This window comes from Artemia sp. Qi Xiang Cuo, chromosome 21 (assembly GCF_049724085.1).
Source record: "Artemia sp. Qi Xiang Cuo chromosome 21, ASM4972408v1, whole genome shotgun sequence".
In the NCBI taxonomy this organism is placed as follows: domain Eukaryota; kingdom Metazoa; phylum Arthropoda; class Branchiopoda; order Anostraca; family Artemiidae; genus Artemia; species Artemia sp. Qi Xiang Cuo.
Genome location: NC_142814.1, coordinates 46,774,186 through 46,797,891, shown reverse-complemented (window position 1 = coordinate 46,797,891; position 23,706 = coordinate 46,774,186). Strand labels below are relative to the sequence as shown.

Sequence of the window (23,706 nt, the reverse complement as noted above, 5' to 3'; positions counted from 1 at the left end):
ATTTTGTTGTATATAACCGCTAGTTTCAGTTTTATTATTAAATGGATTTAACCGCATTTGAAAGTTTATTTTGTCGTCTTAGAACGGCAGTGTGGTCTAAGAAAACAACACCTAATTTAAACATGTTATGTCGAAAATACGGGGTTATTAAATAAAACGTGTACCATAGAGATGAAAAAAGATCTTTTTTTCCATTCGAACAGTATTTTGGAACGAAATCTTGGCTATGGAATCCTTTTTTTTAAACTTTTTCAATTTTCAACTTTTTCTTGCTTCAAGTCGCAAAATATGCTGTAAAAAACTTCAGTTCATATGAAGTGTAGCTTCTTCAACATTATGTATAGTAATTGTCGCTGCCCCAACCCAACTTAGTGTGGATGGAAAAAATTAATGATTTTTAACTAATTAATTATTTTTTTTGTTTCAATAGTCGTATTTTAATGTAAGTTTCTCTTTCACATTTTCATTTGTGTTATCCTTGGACAAAGGGTCAAAATATTCATTTAAGATTTGAAATTAAACTTTTTGGGGGGATGAAGAGGGAAAAGGAGTTACACTTGTCGAAGGGGTACCCAAGATTATTTTTCGATGGGGGGGGGTTTACACAAAAATCAAACCTCAGAAACACATAAAAAATTTGTTTATATCAGTTTTAATTACGTTTTTACGAGTCAGACAAACATTTTTTTTTTGGGGGGGGGGGTCAACCCCCCCCCCCGGGTACGACCTTGAACTTGTCTAAGGTTTATTAATATTTCAGGGCACCATTTACAGATATGCAATTTCTAAACACAAAGAGTAATTTCAAAACAGGAGTTGGAAAAAATTAAATTACATATGTGTCAAGAATAAACTACCAACGCCTGTTTTTAAACCATATTTGTTTACCTACAGCTTATCAAAGTTTTAAAATTTACCATTTTCAACCCATATTTATTATTTTAAATGATGCGCCGCATATTCAGCAGCACCAGCTCTCACGTTTTAATGTCTCATAACAGCAACTTCCAAGAAGCTAATCTGGGGTTACTTTCTATTCAATCTCTCCAAAAATGCAATGTCAAAGACATGTATATTTTCTTTCAATTTTTTAAATCCACCATTATCGAATGATATTATTATTTTAAATGGTGTACCAAATTGGAGCAACCCCAACTCTTATAATTTAATGTTTCTCAACAGCAGCCTCCATGAATTTAATCCAAAATTGCTTTCTATTCAATCTCTACAAAAAAATATAGTCAAAGATATGTATATTTTTTAAGGTTTTTAGATCTATCATTTTTAACAAGTTTTTATTATTTTAAATTATGTGCTTAATTTTCTGCAACGCCAACTCTTAAGTTCCAATATTTCCTAATTTTGTCTCCCTAATTCTAGTTTGATTTGAAGAGAAAAGTTACCTCCCTTCAAATTAACCTCTTTTGTCTCCTGACATGTATATTGAATTACCGATTAGGTTTCATACTGGCCTGAAAATTCGCAAGAGTTTCAGTGACGACAAGAAGTCACTTTGAATACGGAGAAAACTGCATTGAGCTTACATTATTTACTTATAAATTTAAAAAATAACAGTAAACTATAAAAAATTCAAAAAAATTAACTGTCAATAATAAAACAAAACTAAAAAATAACAAGAAAATCCTTCAATTGACCTGTTTTAGCCAATATTAACTTCATTGTATTCCCTTCAAGAAAATCCTTATAAAAGCAATATAATAAAAAAGCATTTTAATTGACCTATTCTAGCCCCTCTCAAGCTCACAGTATGATCTGTATTGAATTCCCATATAAAATACACAATGACCTTGAAATATGTAAAGCTCTATTAAGGGCGAGACTGCTCTTTGTACACATGGGAAACGGGCTTCAGTTCAAATAATTTGCTCCTAACTGTTTTTTAATTTTTCCCAATGCTAAACATTCTAAAAAAAAAATTGCACACAGTAAAACCAGACTAAAAAATAATAATAAAATCCTTAAATTGTTCTTGCATTCCCTACTGGATTACTAAGTATTCCTACCTAATACTCATTTAGGAACAGATTGAAGAGTAAAGTTCCCTTTCCTTGAATAGATCCTTTTAGCCCTTAAGGATCTCAATAGTATGCTTGAAAATTTTAAAAACAGCTCCAAATTAATTTACATAATAATAAAAGGAACTTGCTTCATATCGCGTATCTACAGGCAGAAGGAGGGTCCTTTTCAATTCCTCAACGAGTTCTTGATTATGTTTAAGCTGCGACATAAGAGACTTGTTATCACGTTTTTCCTTCTCTATTTCAGCATTATAGACACTCGTAGTTCTTTTCAGTTCTTCAGCATAGTAGCTCTTTAGCTCCGTTTCCTATGACAAAGAAAGAATGAAAAATATAAAAAGGACAACAAAAAGAAAAAAATAATATAATAGTAAATACTATTTATACATGAAGACCAATAGGGTGTCAAAACAGTTTAATGGGACCAATTTCACTTCATTTTTTTTTTTACATGTTTATTCACTCATGTTTCGTTTATTCACTCATTTTTTACATGTTTATTCACTCATGTTTCAATCTACATGTTGAAGTGCTTTTGCGATCTTCATTTATATGTTTTACATTCATGTATTTTAAACACTCCACGATTTTGAAGGAAATAAAGAAATCCAGAATATTTCGTGGTTCAATTTTTAGCCCTGGTCATTTACTACTACTACTACTAACAACTCACCGCAGCACCTAGCCGCATGAGGCCAACACAGCTACGCACGCTCCTCCTCCATCCAAATCTATTCAAAGCCTCCCTTTTTACACCCGTCCATGAATTTCCCATTTCCTTTCATTTTTTCTTTATGACGTCCTCCCACCCCAGACGAGGACGACTTGCTTTCCGTTTAGCCCTAGACGGTTGGCCAAAAAGAACAATCTTCGGCAATCTGTCATCCTTCATCCGCAGAACGTGTTCTAGTCATCTCAGCCCTTCTTTCATTATAGCCCTAGAGAGCGGTGTTGAACCACATTTTTCGTATAGCCTATTGTTTCAAATACGGTCAGTCAGTCGGGTACCCAGAACAATCCTTAAGCAATTTCTCTGGAAAACATCTAGAAAATCTTCATCCGCTTTTCGGAGCGCCCATGCTTTAGAGCCATATTTGACCACTGTCATCACTGTAGCTTCTAATATTCTATTCTTGGTTTAGAGACTTCTCTTCCTATTCTTCCGAACTTTTTTTTAACTGTGAAAAAACATCCTGAGCCTTGGCTATTCTACTTTTGACATCTTCACTGCTCCCACCATCTTTACTAATAATACTACCAAGGCAAGTGAAGCTGCCCACCTGATCAATCTTTTCATTACCCAACGTCACTTTTTCATCTTCACTTATTCCTAGCCTATGGTAATGATCGTACTGATCCTTCGTAATTTTGAAAAACTTGAAACCTGGAAAAATATAGTTTTTTCTTCCAGCATTTCAAATGTGCACCAAGATGGCTTTTCACAGAAAATGAAGTGTATTCTAGGCAAATATTTCGAATTCGTAACACATGGACGTTCAACAAAGAAAATCCTTTTGTCCAAGCAATCAAGGGAGTAACTAACCCACAATTCCTGTATTAAAAACGTCTAACTTATTCAGGTAATTTTCAGCCTTCAGTAAGTGAGTGTAAATACTCAAATTGAGCATTTTTTAACGCTGATCTAGGAGCGTAAAAGCTGGTGTAAAAAACATCCTTTTTATAGCTTTAAAAATGGTAAGTCTGACCAGCCCTCGAGTATCAAAAGCAAATTTACAATCTGGACTATTTAATTTTTTATAATAACGGACAAAAGAAAAACAACAAATGTATTAAATTTACAATTTCATTATTTTTTAATATATTTTGCCTCATTTGAGAGGAAAGAGCGCATATCCTCACTTCCAAAAAATGCTACATAATGTGTTTTAAATTACTGCAGTCATATCAAGCAAACCGAAAAATTTTGCAACTATGATTTCATTTTCAGATGGACTACTTAAGCAGCTCGACTGCTTAAGTAGCTACTTAAGCAGCTCGACTGCTCGACTGCAACTTGACTTTATTTTCTTTGCCTGTCAGAACGATTTTATACTATTACAATTAACAATTCATTGCAACCAAAATGCCTCACGCCAACAAAGCGATTTACACACAATTCTTTTCGTTTCTTCAGAGATTCACTATGTACACCCCCCCCCTCATGAAGTCCCAGTTTACATTGAATCTTTTCTTCTAACTTCTTCCCACTTTTGGGTGACTTATTCTTCATCCGGCAGTAGATACACACTATTTATGCTATCAGGAGCGGATTCAGGCTGTGGTTTTAGAAGCAGTGCTATCCACAAAGGATTGCAAGTTACCCTAATTAAAGGGGCAAAGGGATAAAGATACCAGTTGAGTAAGTTTCATACCCCCCCCCCCTAAGAAAATTATTCTACATCCACCCTTTCACACTATTTCACCATTATCACAATTTTTTTTAAGAATTATTACTTAACCGTCTTTTGAATTAGGGTGGGATATATACTCCAACAGCTTAGATTCAAGAGATTCTGGTTCTGAATTTTTCGTAAAGGATTATTTACAGGTAGTTTTAATACGTTTCTAATATACAATTAAAACAATTGTAACAATTTAATACGTTTCTGATGTGTACAACTTTGTATTAAAAAAAAAAAAGACTAAATAGGCTTTTGATTTGGTTTCCAACTAGGATCACCTCAAAAATATTTGGTGAATTATACCAAAAGAAAAGGATATTCATGCTTACAATTTGGAGTCCAGCTACGTTTAAACAATAATATTTAGTAATTTTGCTGTTTTTAAGTTTTAATCGCCCCTTAATTGTACATAAACAGCTTAGTTTTTTATTCGATCTCACCAAAACAATTGTGTTTTGTAATTTAAAAAAAACAACTAAACAGACAAGGAAATAGTGCTAAAAAAGGAAGCCGTTATGCGGTTGAACACAATCAATTAGTAAGAAATGGTCATCTTCAGTAGCTTTAGCTGAAATAGTTGTGTGCGCCACTAGGGGATATTTTTTACTGACTCTTTTAGATACGTCAAGCCATAAAAACATGAAAACTTGCAAATACTATTCGATTTTTTTTTTTTTTTTTTAAGAAAAGAAGGGGTTTATTCATAAACAATAAATATAACAAAACCTGAAGCAAAGCTTGTTTAGGTGAATACTCCCCCACTATGCCTAAATCTAAATCAACTTATGAAAGATAACGACAATCAACCCCAAAAAACGATAAAAACAAACAAACAAAAAGAAAACCTTACGGGCCATCCCATCATCAATCCATCAACCCAAAAAAAAAAAAAAGCAATTTGATCATTTTAATAAATAAAGAATTCTGAAAACTTATCACCCACTCTTTTCATAAACCCTAAAACAATGGTATTTCAGGAACCACCAGAACTCTCTTGGGTTTGATTCCTGTTCAATACTCCGCGGCGAACCATTCCATGCACTTCGGTAAACATAACCCACAGAAAGCTTTGCTCGAACACTTACTATTCCAGGAATTCAAAACTTACTTTAGCTACTTATATTAAACTCGCAAACCCTTGAAGCCGGCAAAAAAAATTACCACTAAAGTACTTACGCAGCAAATTATTTTGGTACTTAAACAAAAAAGAGCATGATAGAACTTCACAAGACTAGAAATATGTAATATTTTAAGTTCGTAATAATTGGATCTGACTGAAGAACGTATATCTTGAACAGTCGGCAACTTAACAACTGTATTTTGAAGCATTTTCAACTAACGTACATGAACTACGAACGCAGGTCACAAGGCCGTACCCAGAGGGGGGGGTAGTGGGGTTTGAGTCCCCCCTGAAATGTTTGTCTGACTCGTAAAAATGTAAAAAAAATGGATATAAACAAATTTTGTATGCGTTTTTTTTTGAGTAAACCCTCTCCGAAAAAAAAATCCTGTGTATGACCTTGGCAGGTCATACAGTATACTAGATGCGTATGCAAAAGAATCCTCAGGATATTAGTCCTTAGGATATATTGTGTCCTTAGGATATTAGCCGGGTAAATATGCTCAAGTTTTCTTGTCATTCCGATGCTACGAGTGATCTTGGCAGAAATATGACAAACATGATTCATAAAGATGAGGCACTCATCCATTATTCACATACGAATTAGCAAACTTATATATTAATATTATGAATAAATTTTAGCTGCCATTCTTTCAAGCAAAAAAAATCCCTAAAATTTTGCTAAACCATTCTCCCCACCTCACCTAAAGTCCAATTTATGCCTCGAAGTAAGGTTCAAATATTTTCTGGTACCTTATTTAAGGCCAAAACGGGAGTCAGATATACTATTTGGCAGTAGGCACCATGATATTTAGATTAAAATAAGTAATAGAATGAGAGAAAAATTTACCCCCAGGGACGTTTCCCAATATATTGTTATCCCACCCTCTTGAAAATATTCTTAGTTAATCTAATACCAAGTTAGCCTCCTCAAAAAGGAGGGAAAATATCGTTTAGGAAGAATCTTAAGGTAACACAATTAAAAGACCGAGTAAGGCTTAAAAGATTTTCGAGCCTTATTACAATGAGATACGCTGTTTGGCTGTAGGCCCGTGATATTTACTTCAAAATAACAATCAGGTCAAAAGACCAATCTTCACACGCATATGTCTCTTAATAAATTTCGTATGTTAACCCTCCCCCTCCCCCCCCCAAAAAAAAAGTCTTTGCAAAGCGAGTTAATTTCTAAGTGTAAAGAATCTCTGAACATCCTCAAAAATACTCGAAAAAAAATGAAGAATGGGGAGACTTTGGGGAACTTAGGAGGAGGGGAATTTGGAGCTAAACGACTAGTAAAATTTGAGATCTTTTCCCAGCTTGATTTAACATAAATAAAAAATAGAAGTCAGATAAGCTCTTTACCTGTAGACCCTGTGATATTTAGCTCAAAATAACTTATAGAATAATAAATAAATATAAATATAGAGATGTTTCCTTATTCGGTGTTATACTCTCCCCCCATGGAAAAATTCTATGCTAATCTGATTCTAACTTAGACTCCGCAAAAAAAAAAGAAAAACAATCATCACTGCACAATTAAAAGACTAAAGCTCAGAAGGATTTCAGGGCCTTATGCAATACAACTCAAAGCAGGAGTCAAATAAGCCCTTTAACTGTAGGCCCCACGTTATGTAGCTCGAAATAAGTATCACACTATGAGACAAATCTGGATACAGACATTTTCTTAATATATTTCTACGGCCTACCCCCGTACTAATTTAGTCTAAATTAGTCCCCCTCCCCTAATTTTATCCCCGTCAGCCTAATCCTACACGTTTCTTAAAATATTTTATGTTATGCCCCCCCCCCCCTTAAGAATAAAATTTAGGTAACAGACGAATTTCTAATGTTAATCAATCTCTAATATAATACCCTTAAATAGAAGGATCATTATCATTTTCAAGGGAGTTTTAAGGTAACACAATCAATAGTCTTAAAGCTCGAAAAAAAAAAACACTTTGGAGTCTAAATAGCTGGGTCCGATTTCACCAACAAACACTTTAGAAACCCATTTCACCAGATTCTAAAATCCTCACCTGCTCTCTAAATTTTTCTTCTGCTTCATTTTGAGCTTCTATAGACTTGATGAGGTTCTTATTGATTTCCTGCACTGAAATCAATAAAATCATCAAATATAAAAAAATATTACAGAAATAATTCAAATTCATTAAATATGTTTGAATATAAATTAAAACATTCAATCAAGCATCACTTAATATAATATAAGTTTATTCATTTCCGTTTGTCCTGCTTACTGTCCTGCTTTGCAGGCTCAATTGGTATTAAAGTAGATTATACCCTCGAAAAGCAGGGACTCAGCCTGTAAAAAGAGTGCTGTGTTACCATTATAATAATGGGATATTTGAGAGCTTAACAATTTTTTTGTAGAAGAATTTAGTAATATGTGCATGATAAAGAAATAATAAGAGCCAACTGGTTTTTCCCGGTCATCAATTCCCGGCTTTCCGAGGAAATGATGTCTCCGAAATGGGTCTGTTGTTTATTTGTGTAGGTGGAAGCATGCACTACTCCCCTGTCTAGCTTGGATTTTTTTTTTTGGGGGGGGGGAGGAGATTAATTGGGTTGGTGGTGAGAGTGTATTATTTAAAAAATGTTTGATTTATGTATTTGTTTAATTTTTCGTTTAGTTTCTCTACTGTTTTTTCTGGCCATAGAGCCTTACGGGGGAAACTAATTTGAAGTATTTTGTTGTTTTTGCAAAACAACATTTCGCAAACAACAAAACAAGTATTTTGCATGTAAAATACTATTGATTTTGTTAAATATATTTCTTGCTTTTTTCAATAAATTCAATACAAAATTCAATTCAATACCGACGGTATTACAAATCTAAAACAGATACAAATCCAAAAGAAAAACATTTAACAGCGATCGATATTAAAAATGTCATTTTGCGAATCTCAGCGTCGGCTGACAATCTCAAAGACAAAGGCCCATTAGCAAATTTTATAAGCACCATAAGAGGCTTCAGAAGAAATTTAGTTATATTTTGATAGGGGATCTTGGATGTGCCAACAGTTCAAAAAGCAAGCGAGAGGCTATTTTAAAACAAAGGAAACTTATAATCTTTTACTAATTGTTAAGCAAAACGCTGTTAATCAGTGTACGTACAGCATAAATAGTCTGCATCCTGTTTCTGCAAAGAATTCTGGCAGGGCAGTTAGCACAACAGCTTCCAAAGCTGTATTCAATTAGCCTTCTTTTGAGCTGATTTTTAATGTTTTCCAAGTGGTAAAAGAAAATACTCCGTTAAAGAAAGAAAGAAATAAAGAAAGAAACAAAAAAAAAAAAAAAAAAAAAAAAGAAAAAAAAAAAAGCTTTATAATGATGTAATTTTAATTAATTCTGAATATCTCTATCTGTGGCACAAAACTGGAGAAGTCAAATGAATTTTCTAAGATTTCCGGGGAAGTAGATGTCGGGTTTTAGGTTTTTAGTAGATGTCGTTTATTCGGATCTCTTATCAAAGCTATACAAATTATCGCAAGAACGGCCAACCAATTCTGAATAGTTTTGCTACACAATGGAAGAGAATGGAAATGGAAGGAAGTAATGGAAGAGAATGGGTGATTCCTTAACGTATCGAACGACCTTAAGAACAGGCATGTGTATTTTTTAAATATATGATAAATGTTAAAGAGCTCAGGACGCAGACCTTGATTGTCTATAGATAATTGAATATACAATCACTAATACTTAGTCACAAGTTGCCAGTAAGTTAGACAGTATGTGGACAGAAGGAGAGGAAAGGACAATAAAGGACAAAAAAGGACAGAAGTGGACAGAAAAGAAGAAAAAAACACAAATAAAACGTTAAATTCTTACTATAATTACTTCTTAACTTCCTAATAAACAAAAGTATTAATCCAAGAAATATTCTTAAATAATATTAAATAACCGAAAATGAAACATACGATTTCTATCCGTGCTAAACACATCATATTTCAAACAATTCCTGGTAACAAACTGTAAGTAAGAAGCGACCCGGCACAATAGTAACCGAAACTCTAAAAAACAGAATTTGGATACAAATAGATATCAAAAGAATTATATTTTTATGCTGATTTCAAATATATAAGTTTTATTAAGTTTAATTATACCCATCAAACGTTACGAGCCTGAGAAAATTTGCCTGATTTTCAAAAAAAGGAGGAAAAAAACCCTAAAATTCACAGAATATTGATGAAAATCTCACACTCAGACTCACCGTGTCCGAGAACTCAACTCTAGAGTTTTTAAGCTCTTATCTGCAAAAACGTGGAACTATGTTCTTTTTGGTATCGACCAGGGGTGATCGTATCGACCTAGTGGGCCTAAAACATCGGGAGAGGGCTCATTCTAACGGAAATTAAAATTTCTAGTGTCCTTTTAAATGACCGAAAAACTGGAGGGAAATTAGGCCCCTCCCACACCACTTTTTTCACCAAAATCGTCCGATCGAAATTCTGAGATTGCTATTTTGTTCAGCATAGTTGAAAGGCCTTATAACTATATCTTTGGAGATAACATGACCCCCCACAGCCCCCGAGGAAAGGTATTTAAGTTGCCCATTTGTTTACGTATAGTATTTGTATAGTATTAGTATTTTGGGAAGTATGCATACATTCTTCTGGTGGGGAGGGGAACACGAATTTTTTGCTGGGGGGGGGACTTTGCACGGGGAGAATTTTCCATGGAGAGGGAATTTCTAGGGAGTGAACTTTACAGGGGAAATTGTATACTGCGGGAATTTGCCAGAATTCCCATTCGAAATTCCTCTATATGTCTTGCTTTCTCTTTATTGACTCAATTTTACGCGTGGAGGTGCTAAGAGTAATTGTCCGGGGTAAATTTTCACCAGGGTTCAATTGTCCAGAGGATATTTCCGAGGGGAGGGGGATTTTCCCGTGGAAGTGGTGCCTGATTTCTTGGCGTTATTTAAAAAACAATCAGAAATTAAATAAAAAAAACAAACAAGTTTTTCAACTGAAAGTAAGGAGCAACATTAAAATGAACAGAAAATATTTATTAGGTAATTAAATAAAAAAACAGGTTTTTTCAACTAAAACTAGGGAGCAATATTAAAACTTAAAACGAACAAAAATTATTACGTATACGAGGGGATCGCCTCCTCCTCAACACCTTGCTCTTTATGCTAAAGTTAAATTTTGTCCCAATTTTTTTTTTTTTAACAAATCCTGAAACACAAAGGTTGTTTAATTAGAACAATAAGTAACTTTTTTTAAATGCCGAAAAACTTTAGTGTGAAGAGCGAGGTGTTGAGGAGGGGGCTACCCCCTCGTATACGTAATAATTTCTGTTCGTTTTAAGTTTTAACATTGCTCCTTACTTTTAGTTGAAAAAACCTGTTGTTTTTTTTACTTAATTACATAATTAAACCCATGTAAAGGGTACGGAACAGAATGCTTTTGCAAAAAAGGAACTATCCCTGTAAAGGGGTAACTGACCAAAAACTGCAGATGATGACAAAAGCCCGAATGAACCTTCAACTGCTCTATATTAGACACTGAAACCCAAAGTTGCAAAATATATAGCACTTTGGGTACAGCCATGATACGATAGAATTTAGTGACCAAACGTTGAAATGACCAAAAAATTAAAATAAAATTTTTTGCCTCCTGGATCCATCTCAGGTCTATCCATATCTAAAGACTGGAACTTTCGTAAAAAGAAAATAACAAATATTACATATATTACATTTTCGTCGCTGTTGCCACGTTGAACCGTGAAAAATAAGCAAATTAATTAAATTTGACAACGCTTTTCGTCCAAAAAAAGTTCAAAGACCAGCGATCTGTTGACTTAAAGAACACTATACCTTCAAAAATAGCCATCTTCGCCATCTTCTTAAACTGATTGGTGTCATGCTTTTAACTTATTTTGGCAGGTTTTTCATCCTCGTGTCTTTTTTTTTTTTTTTTTTTTTTACTTGGCTATCACTACCATCATAGCTACATAAATGCTACTAACAAGAAACTACTGAATAATAGTGTTTGTACCATCAGCCGCAAGACCTAGGAGTTTATAGCCAGAAGTTAGTGAGTCAAGGTTGCCTATAAGGTAGAGAGGCTTTAGGATAAGGTAGGGATGAGTTAAGGGTAAAGAGGCTTTGCATGCAGAGGAAAGGAGGAAAAAATTATTCAGTATTTCCAAATCACGATTCTAATTCAATTTTATAATTTAGGTCTTATTTTACTTAGTGATTTCCAAAATTTAATTTCAAGGTGCTTATTTTACTATACTTTTCGACTAACTTCTTATTTACATTTTGGCAGCTTAGAGATTCAAGTACCATATAATAGGGATAGAAAAACAACTTCAATTGGTTAAAAAACTGTCTTTTTTTCTTGCGTTAAGAACGAATTCAAGAGCGTTCAAGTTTTTTTTTACTATTCTCACTGAAAAACTTGAAAAAAGACAAAATTCCCCTCCCCCTCTAGATTTTGAAAAAAAAACTTTTTTTGTATTATCCTTAAAAAAAAATCTTGACTCCCCCCCTCTAACTTCATTTTCTTGAATTTGCACCCCCGCTGTTGGGGTTCAACGAACTAATTTGAAGCTAGAATTCTCTAACTTGAAAAAAAAGGCTTGATCGATTTGGTTTCTGAACAGTTTAATTGTTCAGCCAGCTCGATTTGCATTGTGACATAGAAACTGCTTACGATCTATAATATCTGCGGAGGATCGATTTAATTTTTGACCTGGCAGGCAGCCAAAACACATATCAGCTTCAAGAGATATCTTTTAAATGTTGCAAATATACAATTGGAAACAAAAGCTTTCCCCTCTCGTAGTGGCCTTTAAGAAGATGGATTTATGTAAAAATACATTTTTCGGTGTTTTCTTTGAAAAAAAAATTCCCCTAAATTTTGGATTTTTTTTTTTTTTGGTATTTCTATTGAAAAACTAAAAACCAAACCTTAGATTTTGAAAAATATCTGTCATGTTAATTCACTATAAGAAACACTAACCCCCCCCCCCCGCAGAAAAAGCATGTGTGCCGATTTGCGCTCCTGTTACATCAACAGAAACTCTTTGGAGATCTATAATCTAATATTTTCTTACTTTGAAAAGCTATGTTTTCACAGGCCATTTTTATCGTAAATACACATACCAAATACACATACAGGGACGCAAATGTTCATACAGGCGCGTTCATGGGGATGGGATTCTCCCTAAAAATGGTCAAAACAACCACTTTAAAAACAAATGAATAATCATGAAATACATCGTTTTTATACTTAAGACCAAAGCCCCTTGGAAAAATCACCACCGCCCTCCACATACCCAAAGCAAAAAATAAATGATTATCCGAGAAGACTGGATTTAAACTCAACTTTTATAGCAGCTATCCTAACATGAATTTGTATAATCTTTCTGTTTTGTAAATAAGATATCCCTACTGAAGATAGGGTTCCATTTTCCCAAGCAAACTGAAAAATACTTAGACGCGCAAAACGCAGAGACTACATTAAAAGAGTAGACACCCAGCAAAGTACTATAAGAAAAGCTTTGTTACATGCTGCATTTCCTCTTGTAACGATTCCCAGAGGGATATCTTTACTGAAACCTCGTCTGTTGACTCCTTGAAAAAAAAAATACAAAAAGGAAACCGGAAGTAAAAAATTTAAAATACCAAGGACAATTTGTAGGAAATTTCAAATTTTAGGGCACAAAATTTCAATTAATAATCTAATGGTTATAATAATCATTTTGTAATTTTTGAAAATTTATTTTTATTAAAATAGAGGGCGCAGTTAATAAACGAAAATCATTAATCAATTACTAATTAATAACAAATTTAAAAATAAAATAAAAATAATTGAATAATAATAATCAAAAGAATTGAATTAAAATAATTAAATAAAAAATTAAAAATAATACAAAAACACCAATTGATTGTTAAATTGAAATTAGTTGTGTAAATAAATAAAAACTTTTTTGCAATTCGGCTTGAAAATTTTTTGGGAGACAAGGGGAGGGGGATCAATGTTTTAAAAATCTAATGTATCAAGTACAGTGAAAATAAAACCTAATTGTAAGATATGGTTGTATGGAAACTTACACGCAACAATATATCTTTAAATTTAAGAAAAATTGATAGTTCCATTTTTAATAGAAAAGACATCGTATGCAGTTGCACTGTTTTCTGAATTCGTTGGCGCTAACTTTAAAAACAACGAATGTGGGTGAAAAAAAAAAGCAAAAAAAAACAGCTAAAAACGTATGACATCAAAACATTTAAAAAGGTGAAGCTTTCCTTTCAGGATGTATTTATCTTTGGGAATCAAAACATTGTTAATGTTTGAATTTATACGGATGAAGTGCACTGTCAAATTAACTAATTAGTTTTATTTATCTATTTTCATGGTTCGGCGAGGCAACATTGACGTAAATGTTATATTGCCCTAAACAACAGCTGACAAGAAAAAATCTTATGGATGTGAATAGACCTAAGATGGGATCAAAGGGTAAAAACGTTGTTTTTTTTTTCATCTCCTTGGTACTTTAAATTAACTAATTGCATATCCGATCTAAAGTTTTTAGCCGATTTTTATTTTATTTTAATTAAAATAGAAGGCACAGTTAATAAACGAAAATCATTAACCAATTACTAATTACCAATAAATTTAAAAATAAAATAATTGAATAATAATAATCAAAAGAACGAAACTAAAATAATTAAATAATAAATTAAATTGGATAATGGGGACATAGATAATGTCATAGACAATAAATATAGGTAATACAACCCCTTCCTCCTAACAAATTTCAGACCAAATTTTAACAAAATTTTCATTTATTAACAATATTTTTAATTTATTCAAATCTGACGTTTAAATGGGGAAAATTATTTCGGATTCAATATGCTTATATTTACTACCGACTGCGCCATTTATTTTATTTGAATAAAAATAAAATAATTACAAATGATTATAAATTCTTAAAATTTTATTTTTTTAATTTTGCGCCATTAAAATTTCGTCACCCGAGGCAAGAGCCCCCCCCAGCCCTTGAAGATTGCCTCTGAGCAATACAGCAGGAATAGAGGTTAACGTTCTAATGAAGCCTGACAATCAGAGGAAGATTTTAGGGGTATTTCTTAAGACCGAATGAAAAGATTTAAGTCCTCCAAAAAACTCCATAAATAGAGACTTAAACAGCCCTCTTTGAGTTTCAACACCATCCTAAAGTGGAAATCCTTAAGAATACCCCTCCGTAAGTTTTAGAGGATCCATATGCGTAACCAACTCAAAGTACTGAAAAATTAAAATGATAGAAAAATTATTAACTATTTTTTTGTATCCTTATTTTATTAACTTTAATTCACAACTTAAACTTAATCGTTTTTAATTTTATTTAGTTTATTTTTGGATGCTGAGGCGTGCAGACATTTTTCTTTGGCCAATCAAAATTCACTTTTAATGTATTAAGGCTACAATAAAAAGTAAACAACTTTGTCCTTAGAACTTATTTTAGACTTTCCACTTTAGAAAACGAGAAAGATTTGCGTATTCATAGGTAAGTTAGGAAATTAGAAATGTTGGGAAACAAGTTCAAAGACAATGTCTATGGCAGTATAGAAGGTACCAAATTTTAAAGCCCCCATTCTAAAAGATTGGCGAAATGAACTTTTCATTTAATTTGATTTCTTATTTATTTGGTAAAATCACGCAAGTATGGAATTTAAGACTTGTTGAATATGTCAATGGCATTAAAATAAAGATGATTTTTGCCTGAAAACCAAGAATTCCTAGGGTTTATCTTTTGGTTATATCAAAACTAAGAAGTTCTTAGGGCAGCCTAACATTTTCGCCAGTGTTGCCAAGTTGAACTGTGAATACAAATAAGTAAAGTTAACTAGTTATATTTAAATACACTTTTCTTTCATAGGATCTCAAACGCTAAGGATCTATTGATTCAAAATCTGTCGAGTCAGTGTTGCCAAGTTGAAGCGTGGCAACTGGATGGGAACATACGCAAACCAGTGCTAATTTTGAAAATTAGGCTTTAAAAAAAAATGTTCATTAATATCAACATATACTAGAATTTCGAGTTAATAGGGGTGTTTAAGTAATTAAAAGTCACTCATATAGTTTCTTGAAAGCCTTCCTCACAGCGTAAATAACTACTTAAGTTAGCTAAATATAATGTAAGACAAAAATATGCTTAGCTTAGGGGGCCCATCCGACGATTCACCAACTTCTTTCAACCTATTTCAAAATCAAAAGTCCTTTTCTAGCCTAATTTGGTGAAATTATAACCATTATATTGCAAAATTAAGAAAGAGGGATTTGCCGTCAGACATCATAGCTTAGGATGAGGATTGAAGGAAAAAATAAATTATCCCGAATGACTTGAACCTCTGTCTTTTGAATATATAAAAGTTAAGAAGCTGCTAGGGCGGTTTTACATTTTCATCAGTAATGCTAAGTTGACTTAATCCAATCATCAGCTTTATCCATTTTTTTTTATTAATTTTAAGTTTTCCGTATTTTATTTTCTTTCTTATATTTGCTCCACCTTTATATTTTTTTGTATTAATGGTTTGGGTTTCTTGTACGGACTATACTTAAATAAATGCAAGTTTTGACCTCTCGTAGCATTTTCCTGGTCTTTTTCTAATTTGATAATTGGGGAATGGAAACGACCAATCAATTCAGAATCAGATTACTCCCTACACAGGCTACGAAAAAGAAAATTGGTTTCAAAGCTGAAACTTCAAGACAAGTTTTACCCTCATCTGCCGTTTTGTTTTCTTTTTCGTTTTCTTTTTGTCTTTTATTCTTGTCTTTTCTTTTCTTTACCCTCTTCTGCCGTTTTGTTCTCTTTTTTGTTTTTTTTCTTTTATTTTTGTCTTTTCTTTTCTTTACCCTCTTCTGCCGTTTTGTTTTCTTTTTTTGTCTTTTATTCTTGTATTATTCTTTCTTGTCTCGTATTGATATTAACAGATAAACGGACTTTATCAATCTATTCATCGTGAAAGCTTTACCGGTATAATGGGCATACATCGATTCTTATTTTGTTTTGCTTATCCCCCGATGCGAATGTAGCGATATACTGATTTACTAAAATTAATAATACTGGCGATATAAGCCAGTATAAAAATATTAAATAAAAAATAAAATAAAAAATAAATTTAAAATAAAAAAATACTGGCGATATAAGCCAGTATATATATAAAAAAATAGAAAAATAAAATAAAATTAAAATAAAAAAAAAATAAATAAAATAAGATTAAATCAAATTTAAAATAACAAAGAATACTGGCGATATAAGCCAGTAACTAAAATTCGTCATAAGCCTTCGATTAATATGCCTAAACCAGAAAGTGGTAAAAATGATGCGATAAAACTATTTTACCAATGATGGCTATGTTTGATGCAATTTTGTCAAATCATTCTGAAGAACATAGATGGCTATCATAAAACATCATCATCTGATCACAGATGTCGGCCTAAGGATTGTGACTAGAATACATTTTGCATTTCTAAAGGCCAGTCTCTATTTGGCAGATTCTGCCATTCTGCCATCTTGCAGAAAAAGCAACGACGATAGTTGTACCATCTGAGAAATGCCAATACGGAGCTGGAAAAGAAGCCTCGATTGAAGTTAAATTTGCAGAATGGCGGTGTATATATCCCGAAGCTGCCAAATGGAGACTGGCCTTAAGAAGTAAATTAGCGCTATGTGCAAAAAAAAACAAAACAAAGAGAATAGATCCTAGATGAGGAAAGTAAGATCTTAGCAGTTTGATTAGAAACAAAAATCTACTATTTTTTGAAGTGTTCGGTTGAAGCACAAAAGCTGAAATTTATTTAGGAAGCGTTAAACGGGGTGTCACATCAGCACAGAAATTAGCGAATAAAACGAGAGTACTAAAAATATAGATATTTTCTGTAGTATCCCTTTGACAACCACGGGGATCCCGCAATAGAGTTATACCTAAAATCATCCCAGGTGCACCTTCCCCAGTGATTTGCGAAGCCTCCAAAGCACCTTTTAACTTTAACGGGAGAGATTTGTCGCAGTAGCATATTTTGATTAAACTCTTTATGTCCTGGGTGCCTGTACGAGGTACAGTTGAGAATCAAGGTCTAGGTAGGGATAGACATTTTTGGAGGAAACAGGCCTGAAATACCTAGCCTTTGTACCAGGTTTGATTTGTTGTTTGGTATCTTCTGCAACTTATCTGCCCTTTCCTGATTTCCTGATTTTCCTTTCCTGATTTCCTGAGTTAAACATTATTTAGGAGCTATACTGAAGACGGTTCCACTAACTTCTAAATTTGTAACCGACAACCTTGAATAAAAGCGCTGTTGCTAACATTAACCACAACATATATCCAGAGACCATGTAATTAGAAAATTGGTTTCAGAGCTAAAATTTCAGATAAACTTTGACCTAAAATACACGTTTTCCTTTCTTTTTTGGGCCTATTCATGACAACAATAATGACACTGATACCCGCCAATCTTGGCACACACAAATTAAATCCTTTTGAATCACATTTTAAATCCAATAAAAAAACATATAAGCCACAAAGAGGAAAATTGGCTTTGAAACTGAAACCTCAGACACTGAAACCTCAGACATATTTTGACTCCCTAGGCCAACACCTTTTTTTTTAGAGCTAAAATTTCAGACAAACTTTGACCTAAAATACATGTTTTTCTTTCTTTTTTGGGCCTATTCATGACAACAATAATGACACTGATACCCGACAATCTTGGCACACAAATTAAATCCTTTTGAATCACATTTTAAATCCAATAAAAAAAGATATAAGCCACAGAGAGGAAAATTGGCTTCGAAACTGAAACCTCAGACATATTTTGACTTCCTAGGCCAACACCTTTTTCTTTAGAGCTAAAATTTCAGATAAACTTTGACCTGAAATACACGTTTTAGGTCAAAGTTTGGACCTAACTTTTGACTTTTTTATTCGTGAGAATAGCAATAACTTATGATATTTATCAGTCTTGAATATCAATAAATAAATTAAACTGTTTCAAATTTGCACATACATAGGCCACAAAGAAGGAAATTGGCTTCTAAACTGTATTTCAGATGTTTTTTTTTTGCCTCTCGCACCTTTTCTTAAAGTAAAATGAGGAAGGCAGTTGCCCCCCCCCTCACCCCCCTGTCACATAAAAAATTACACACATGAGTCAGACGCTTGCGGTATCTACCATCCATTCAACTAGAAAAAAGGAAGACATTCGCTAGAAAATGCTCTCCAGGGGCTTGAGGAATATGGGCACAAAATCGTCGATGCATCAATCTTAATCAAATAATCAATATATTAAATATCAGATTGTTTTTACCGTTGACATGACAAAAGGGGCGTTTTTTCACTCATCCATTTAATAAGATCTTACATCTTTTGTCAGAAAACGCTTAAAAGTGAAATCTTATAATAAAGATCTTACATCTTTGGTCGTTTTTGTGCAAACGTCTTTCATCATTCTGCTCTGATCAGCGGTCTGAGAACAATGATGAGTAGATCATCAAAATTCTCTCATCATTGTTCTACATGGGCAGAACAGTGGCGGTCTTGACACTTTTTTCTAACATCAGTGAGCTGTAAGATCTTAGAGCAAAGATGAGTTAAAAAACGATAATCTTTGCAGAAAGATGTAAGATCTTAGTGCTAAAAAACGGGCCTAAACACATCGAGCAGAACTGGGGAGAGGGGGGATGTGTGAGCTCTAGCTCAACAACGACCAAGTTCTAATAAGACAGATCAGGTCCAAGCTCTCGTCGTTTCTAGGAAATCCAAGGGATGAATATTTTCCCTCCCTCAAAACTGCCTCCCTGGACACTCAGGGTATACACGATGCTCAAAAACTTGCTTACATTTGTCCATCTCGGTGTGTAGCATATTCAATTCAGATACTTTAGAAGCTAGCTCATTTTTCCTTTCATCCAGTTCATTTTTCAGCGCGGTAATAGCTTGCAAAAGTTCATCTAAAAGAGAAACAAAAAAGAATAAGTCCAGAAATTCAATTTTATAGAAAATGGATTTGCCTGCAATAAAGATAAACCAAGAACACCGATCAGGGGCGGGGGTTTCCCGCCCTCCCAGAATTTCAAAAATACCTTCTATTTGTATCTCCATAAAAAATTAAATACTTACCTTCCCACTGAATGTTTGTGAATTGACACCCCTTGATAAATTCATTTCACAAGGTCCGACTAATTGAATTTATAAAAAAAAATTTTTGACACGAACCTTTCGCTATTTCGTAAAAACCATCTAAAGAAAGCCTAAGCCATGGCCAGAGAGTCTCTTTACTTTGAAAGCAAATGGGGCTTTCGGTTGTCACTCCACATATAATAGCCTGGTCCTCTCACAAAGAATTCTATTTTAAAGCCTACACTTTAGAAGATGAAATCATTCCTTCAGAGGCTCAAATTTTTGGTTATTTCAAAAAAACTTTAAATATTTAGCTTAAAGAATTCCCCTGTTTATTTAGTATATGCCCGGACAAAAACGTGTATAAGAGCTTACCATTTGTTAGTTAGCGCATAGTAGGTGTGCGCGGGAGAGGGAAAAATGTGATAAGAGTACTTGTTCCCTTTTTCATTCTTGGCTTTCTGGAATTGTTGCATATGCTCTAATCAGGAGGGTATGCAGGAATCTTTTCGAGGGGAGAGAATAATTACAAAAAAACTCGATTGTTTGAATGAGAAGTGCCCAGACACTTGGGATAGCTTGATCTTCCCTTCGATACAACATGGCAAATGGTTTTTGGAAAGCATATAAGAAGATTGAGAATGTCAGATACGACCTTTTGCCGAGAAAGCAATCAGCTTAATTTTCAGATAGATACAGAAGTGGATGGTGGAATTACCCTTAATGTTCCCTAATTCAAAGGTAAGCTGATAATATAGATGCTCTGGCGTGACAACCCTTCTGTTTCTAGAGACTGCTCTATAGATCCTCCCTTCAACAACGTACAAAGATATACCTAGAAACATGACAGGGACGATTTGTTTTGTTGTTGACAGTTTATCATGACAGTGACGACAGTATAATTTAGTAGGTCGAAGAAATATAAAAAGAGGGCAAGCAATGTTGAATGAGAACATTAGTAAAAGTAAATGTCACAGAGTGGTGGAGCCGGTGGATTGTTGGAGTCGTTCTCGCAGTTAGTTCTATAGGGTGTGACAAGGCCGTACCCAGGATTTTTTTGGAGGGGGTTTTACTGATTTTTTTTTTTGGGGGGGGGGGTTACACAAAAAACTCAAAAAACATACAAAATTTATTTATGTTATGTTTTTACAAGTCAGACAAACATTTCGGGGGGGGGTGTTCAACCCCCCCCCGGATACGGCCTTGGGGTGGGATAAAAAAGACGCTTTGAGGGAACTAAAATGATTATTCCACTCTATCTAAATGCTGAAGAAAAACTTACAAACAGTTCTAATATCTAAAGATATTAGATTTAGCTGTGTAACTCTGGCGATGAATCTTCCTTTAAAAAAATTCAAGTAGCTTCAAGTAGCTTAGGGCTATTGAAAATTTTGTTAAAGCAATCGTGTGAACGTGGTATTGTAACTTTGTTACTCTGTTTCCTGTTTAGAGGGTTGTGCCGCCAGTTAAAATCAGCGAAGAACACGGACAACTAATTTTGCCAAATTCGGGCCAACTTTTGAGACCCTTAATTTAGCCACGTTAAGACTGCTTCAAGCTTATTCCTAAATTAGCAGAAAAGAGCAATGTCGTTTGTGAAGTCATTGAGAACTCTGACATCAAACTCTACAGTGTAGTCGATCACGTAGTTAGACAACTCGACAGCTGCAACAAAACTATATTTTACTCCAGTTGTGACTTTGATCTTTTGGCAACAATGATCATTTACTCCAACAGAGCTTGGTGCGTCAGTGTACATCTGGTTTATGAGTCAGGAGTATGTCTCTTGCAGGCCAGCTCTTTGAAGTATAACCCACATGGATTGACGATCTACCAAGTCAAATCTTGCTTAAAATCAAACCCAACAAACTCCATCTGACGGAATTCATAAGTGTCTGATGGGTCATAAAAATTTGTTGGGTTGCAGATCGATTCGGCATGAAACCTCTTCGCACTGCAAACAAAGTTTTTGTGGAACCCAAAGCTTCTGTAAAGGCGGGTTGTCTGTCGATTTCGACCCTCAAGTTCACGAATAGAAACGATCAAGAGCGGGGTATCGGCTTGGATAGCGAAAAGGCCTCAACTTTTCTTTTACCTTGACGAACGTCCTCGCCGATGACACCCACAGAGTAGCTCACGACTGTCAAGCGTGAAGGTTGTGAGCACCATCCTTCCTTGCGCTGATCAGCTGAATGGACGCTGATTTAAGTAGCATATAATAGGTTATTAATTATAAATAGGTTAAACATTATTATTCACGTGATTATATCTTAAAGAGTATTAATAGCGTTTAATAATTACTACGCTCTATAAAAAGTTAACAGAGGAACTAGCCTTCATATTTTCTGAATAAAAAATGTTTATAACTTTCATTTTATGGATTATAATAAAATTTTGGATAGGGACAAATTTATTCATCCCTTTTATTCCTGAACATTAGCATTTAAATTAATAGAAGATTAAGAAGACAGAAGATGAAACAGAAGATTCCAAATTGCTGCTCTCCTGATAGTTCCTACGAAAGACAATTAAAAGCTGAGGATGAAAAGAAAGAGGCCTACCATTCTGTTTTTCGAGTCGACAGAAGTCTTCTTTTTGTATATTAGCTCTCTTCAATTCCTCGCGCAAAGATTCCACCTAGAAAAGACATTGGTGAACACTTACAATAGATCTTACTACATAAAACTGGTAAGTGTTCGTAACCAGTGGCGGATCCAGGGGCCGAGGGGGACACGCGCCCCCTTAACGTAATCTAAAGTAGTGTAATTTACTTAATTAACGCACATTTGCGTTAATTAAACTTGCCCATAACGCAAGTTTATCGGATCAACCTATTTTGCGCCCCCCCCCCCAAAAAAAAAATCCTAGATCCACCCTTGTTCGTAACTCGTAGTCAATCATAAACCTGAAAACAATGACAAGAGTGTACAACTGAGTATTTGAAGTGAGTTTTACTTTCTAGCGCTTTTACAATTAGAGTATGTATGTTATATTAGGTTTTATTAAAGGAGATGAATTTTATGCGTATTTTGGTAAGTGTTGTCTGTTTGACTCATATCGGGGCGATCGAGTTGTAATTTCCAAAGGGTTTTTGGGAGGAGAGAACAGAGAAATCCTGTACTATTTTAAAATGTCTGGTGAAAGGAGGAAGGGGTACAAATTAGGAAGGGGTACAAATTAGGAAGGGGTACAAAGGAGGAAGGTGTACCTCATTTAGAGGTACAAATTTCCAGTCATCTACAGTATTCTTTTAATTTAATATCTAATCTTAGATTGTGTTCTATGTAAAGCAGGAATTAGCTTCGAACTTTAGTTGTGTTTTGTTTTAAGGTTTGAAATTTTTTATAGTACCCTTGGATTTTTATTAGTAATTTTTATGTTATTATAGAGCACTGAGGACGGTCAAGCGGAGGTCTTGACCGAAATATTTTCATTTTAGTCTGCATTTTCACTATAATCCTCTTTTTTCTCTTTTTTACTATTTGTTCGTTTTATCATGATTAGCCAGTGTGGTCTCAGATATTATTTATTAGCTTCGAGGGCACCCAGATACCCAAACAGCCTTACTAAACGTGTGGTAGTATATATTTGTATATTTAAGGGGGCACTTTATATATTTAAGGGGGCCCTCAAATGGATATATCGAACTGGATGCCTATACTATTTTGCCAGTGTTATCGAAAGTTTATGAAAAAGTTATTCATGGAATACTTAATTATCATCTCGAGAGCCTGCATGCATTGTATGATGGCCAGTTCAGGTTCCGAAAGGGCCATTCGACTTCACATGTTGTGCAGCATCTTTTAGAAAATTTTAATTTGGCTTTAGAAAAGGGTAAGTGTTGTATTAGTATTTTTATGGATTTTAAAAAAGCGTTTGATACCGGATTTCAGTATTTTATTGAATAGATTAAGAGATTTGGCTGTAAAAGAGAGACGTTTGGATTGATTTAGTTTCTATTTAAATGGTAGGTCAGTGAGGGTA

General features: G+C 34.0%; 1 protein-coding gene across 1 annotated transcript in view; it reads right to left on the bottom strand.

Annotated features, from left to right (window-relative positions):
- The window catches only part of LOC148939634 (uncharacterized), a 79,479-nt gene that overhangs the window by 23,092 nt on the left and 32,681 nt on the right, over positions 1–23,706 (bottom strand). The window contains exons 3-6 of the mRNA XM_089107183.1: positions 22,284–22,359; positions 19,443–19,553; positions 7,598–7,671; positions 2,168–2,347 (exon numbers count right to left, since the gene is read on the bottom strand). Of these exons, the coding sequence (XP_088963309.1) occupies positions 2,168–2,347; positions 7,598–7,671; positions 19,443–19,553; positions 22,284–22,359 (441 nt within the window). The remainder of the gene's footprint in view (positions 1–2,167; positions 2,348–7,597; positions 7,672–19,442; positions 19,554–22,283; positions 22,360–23,706) is intronic.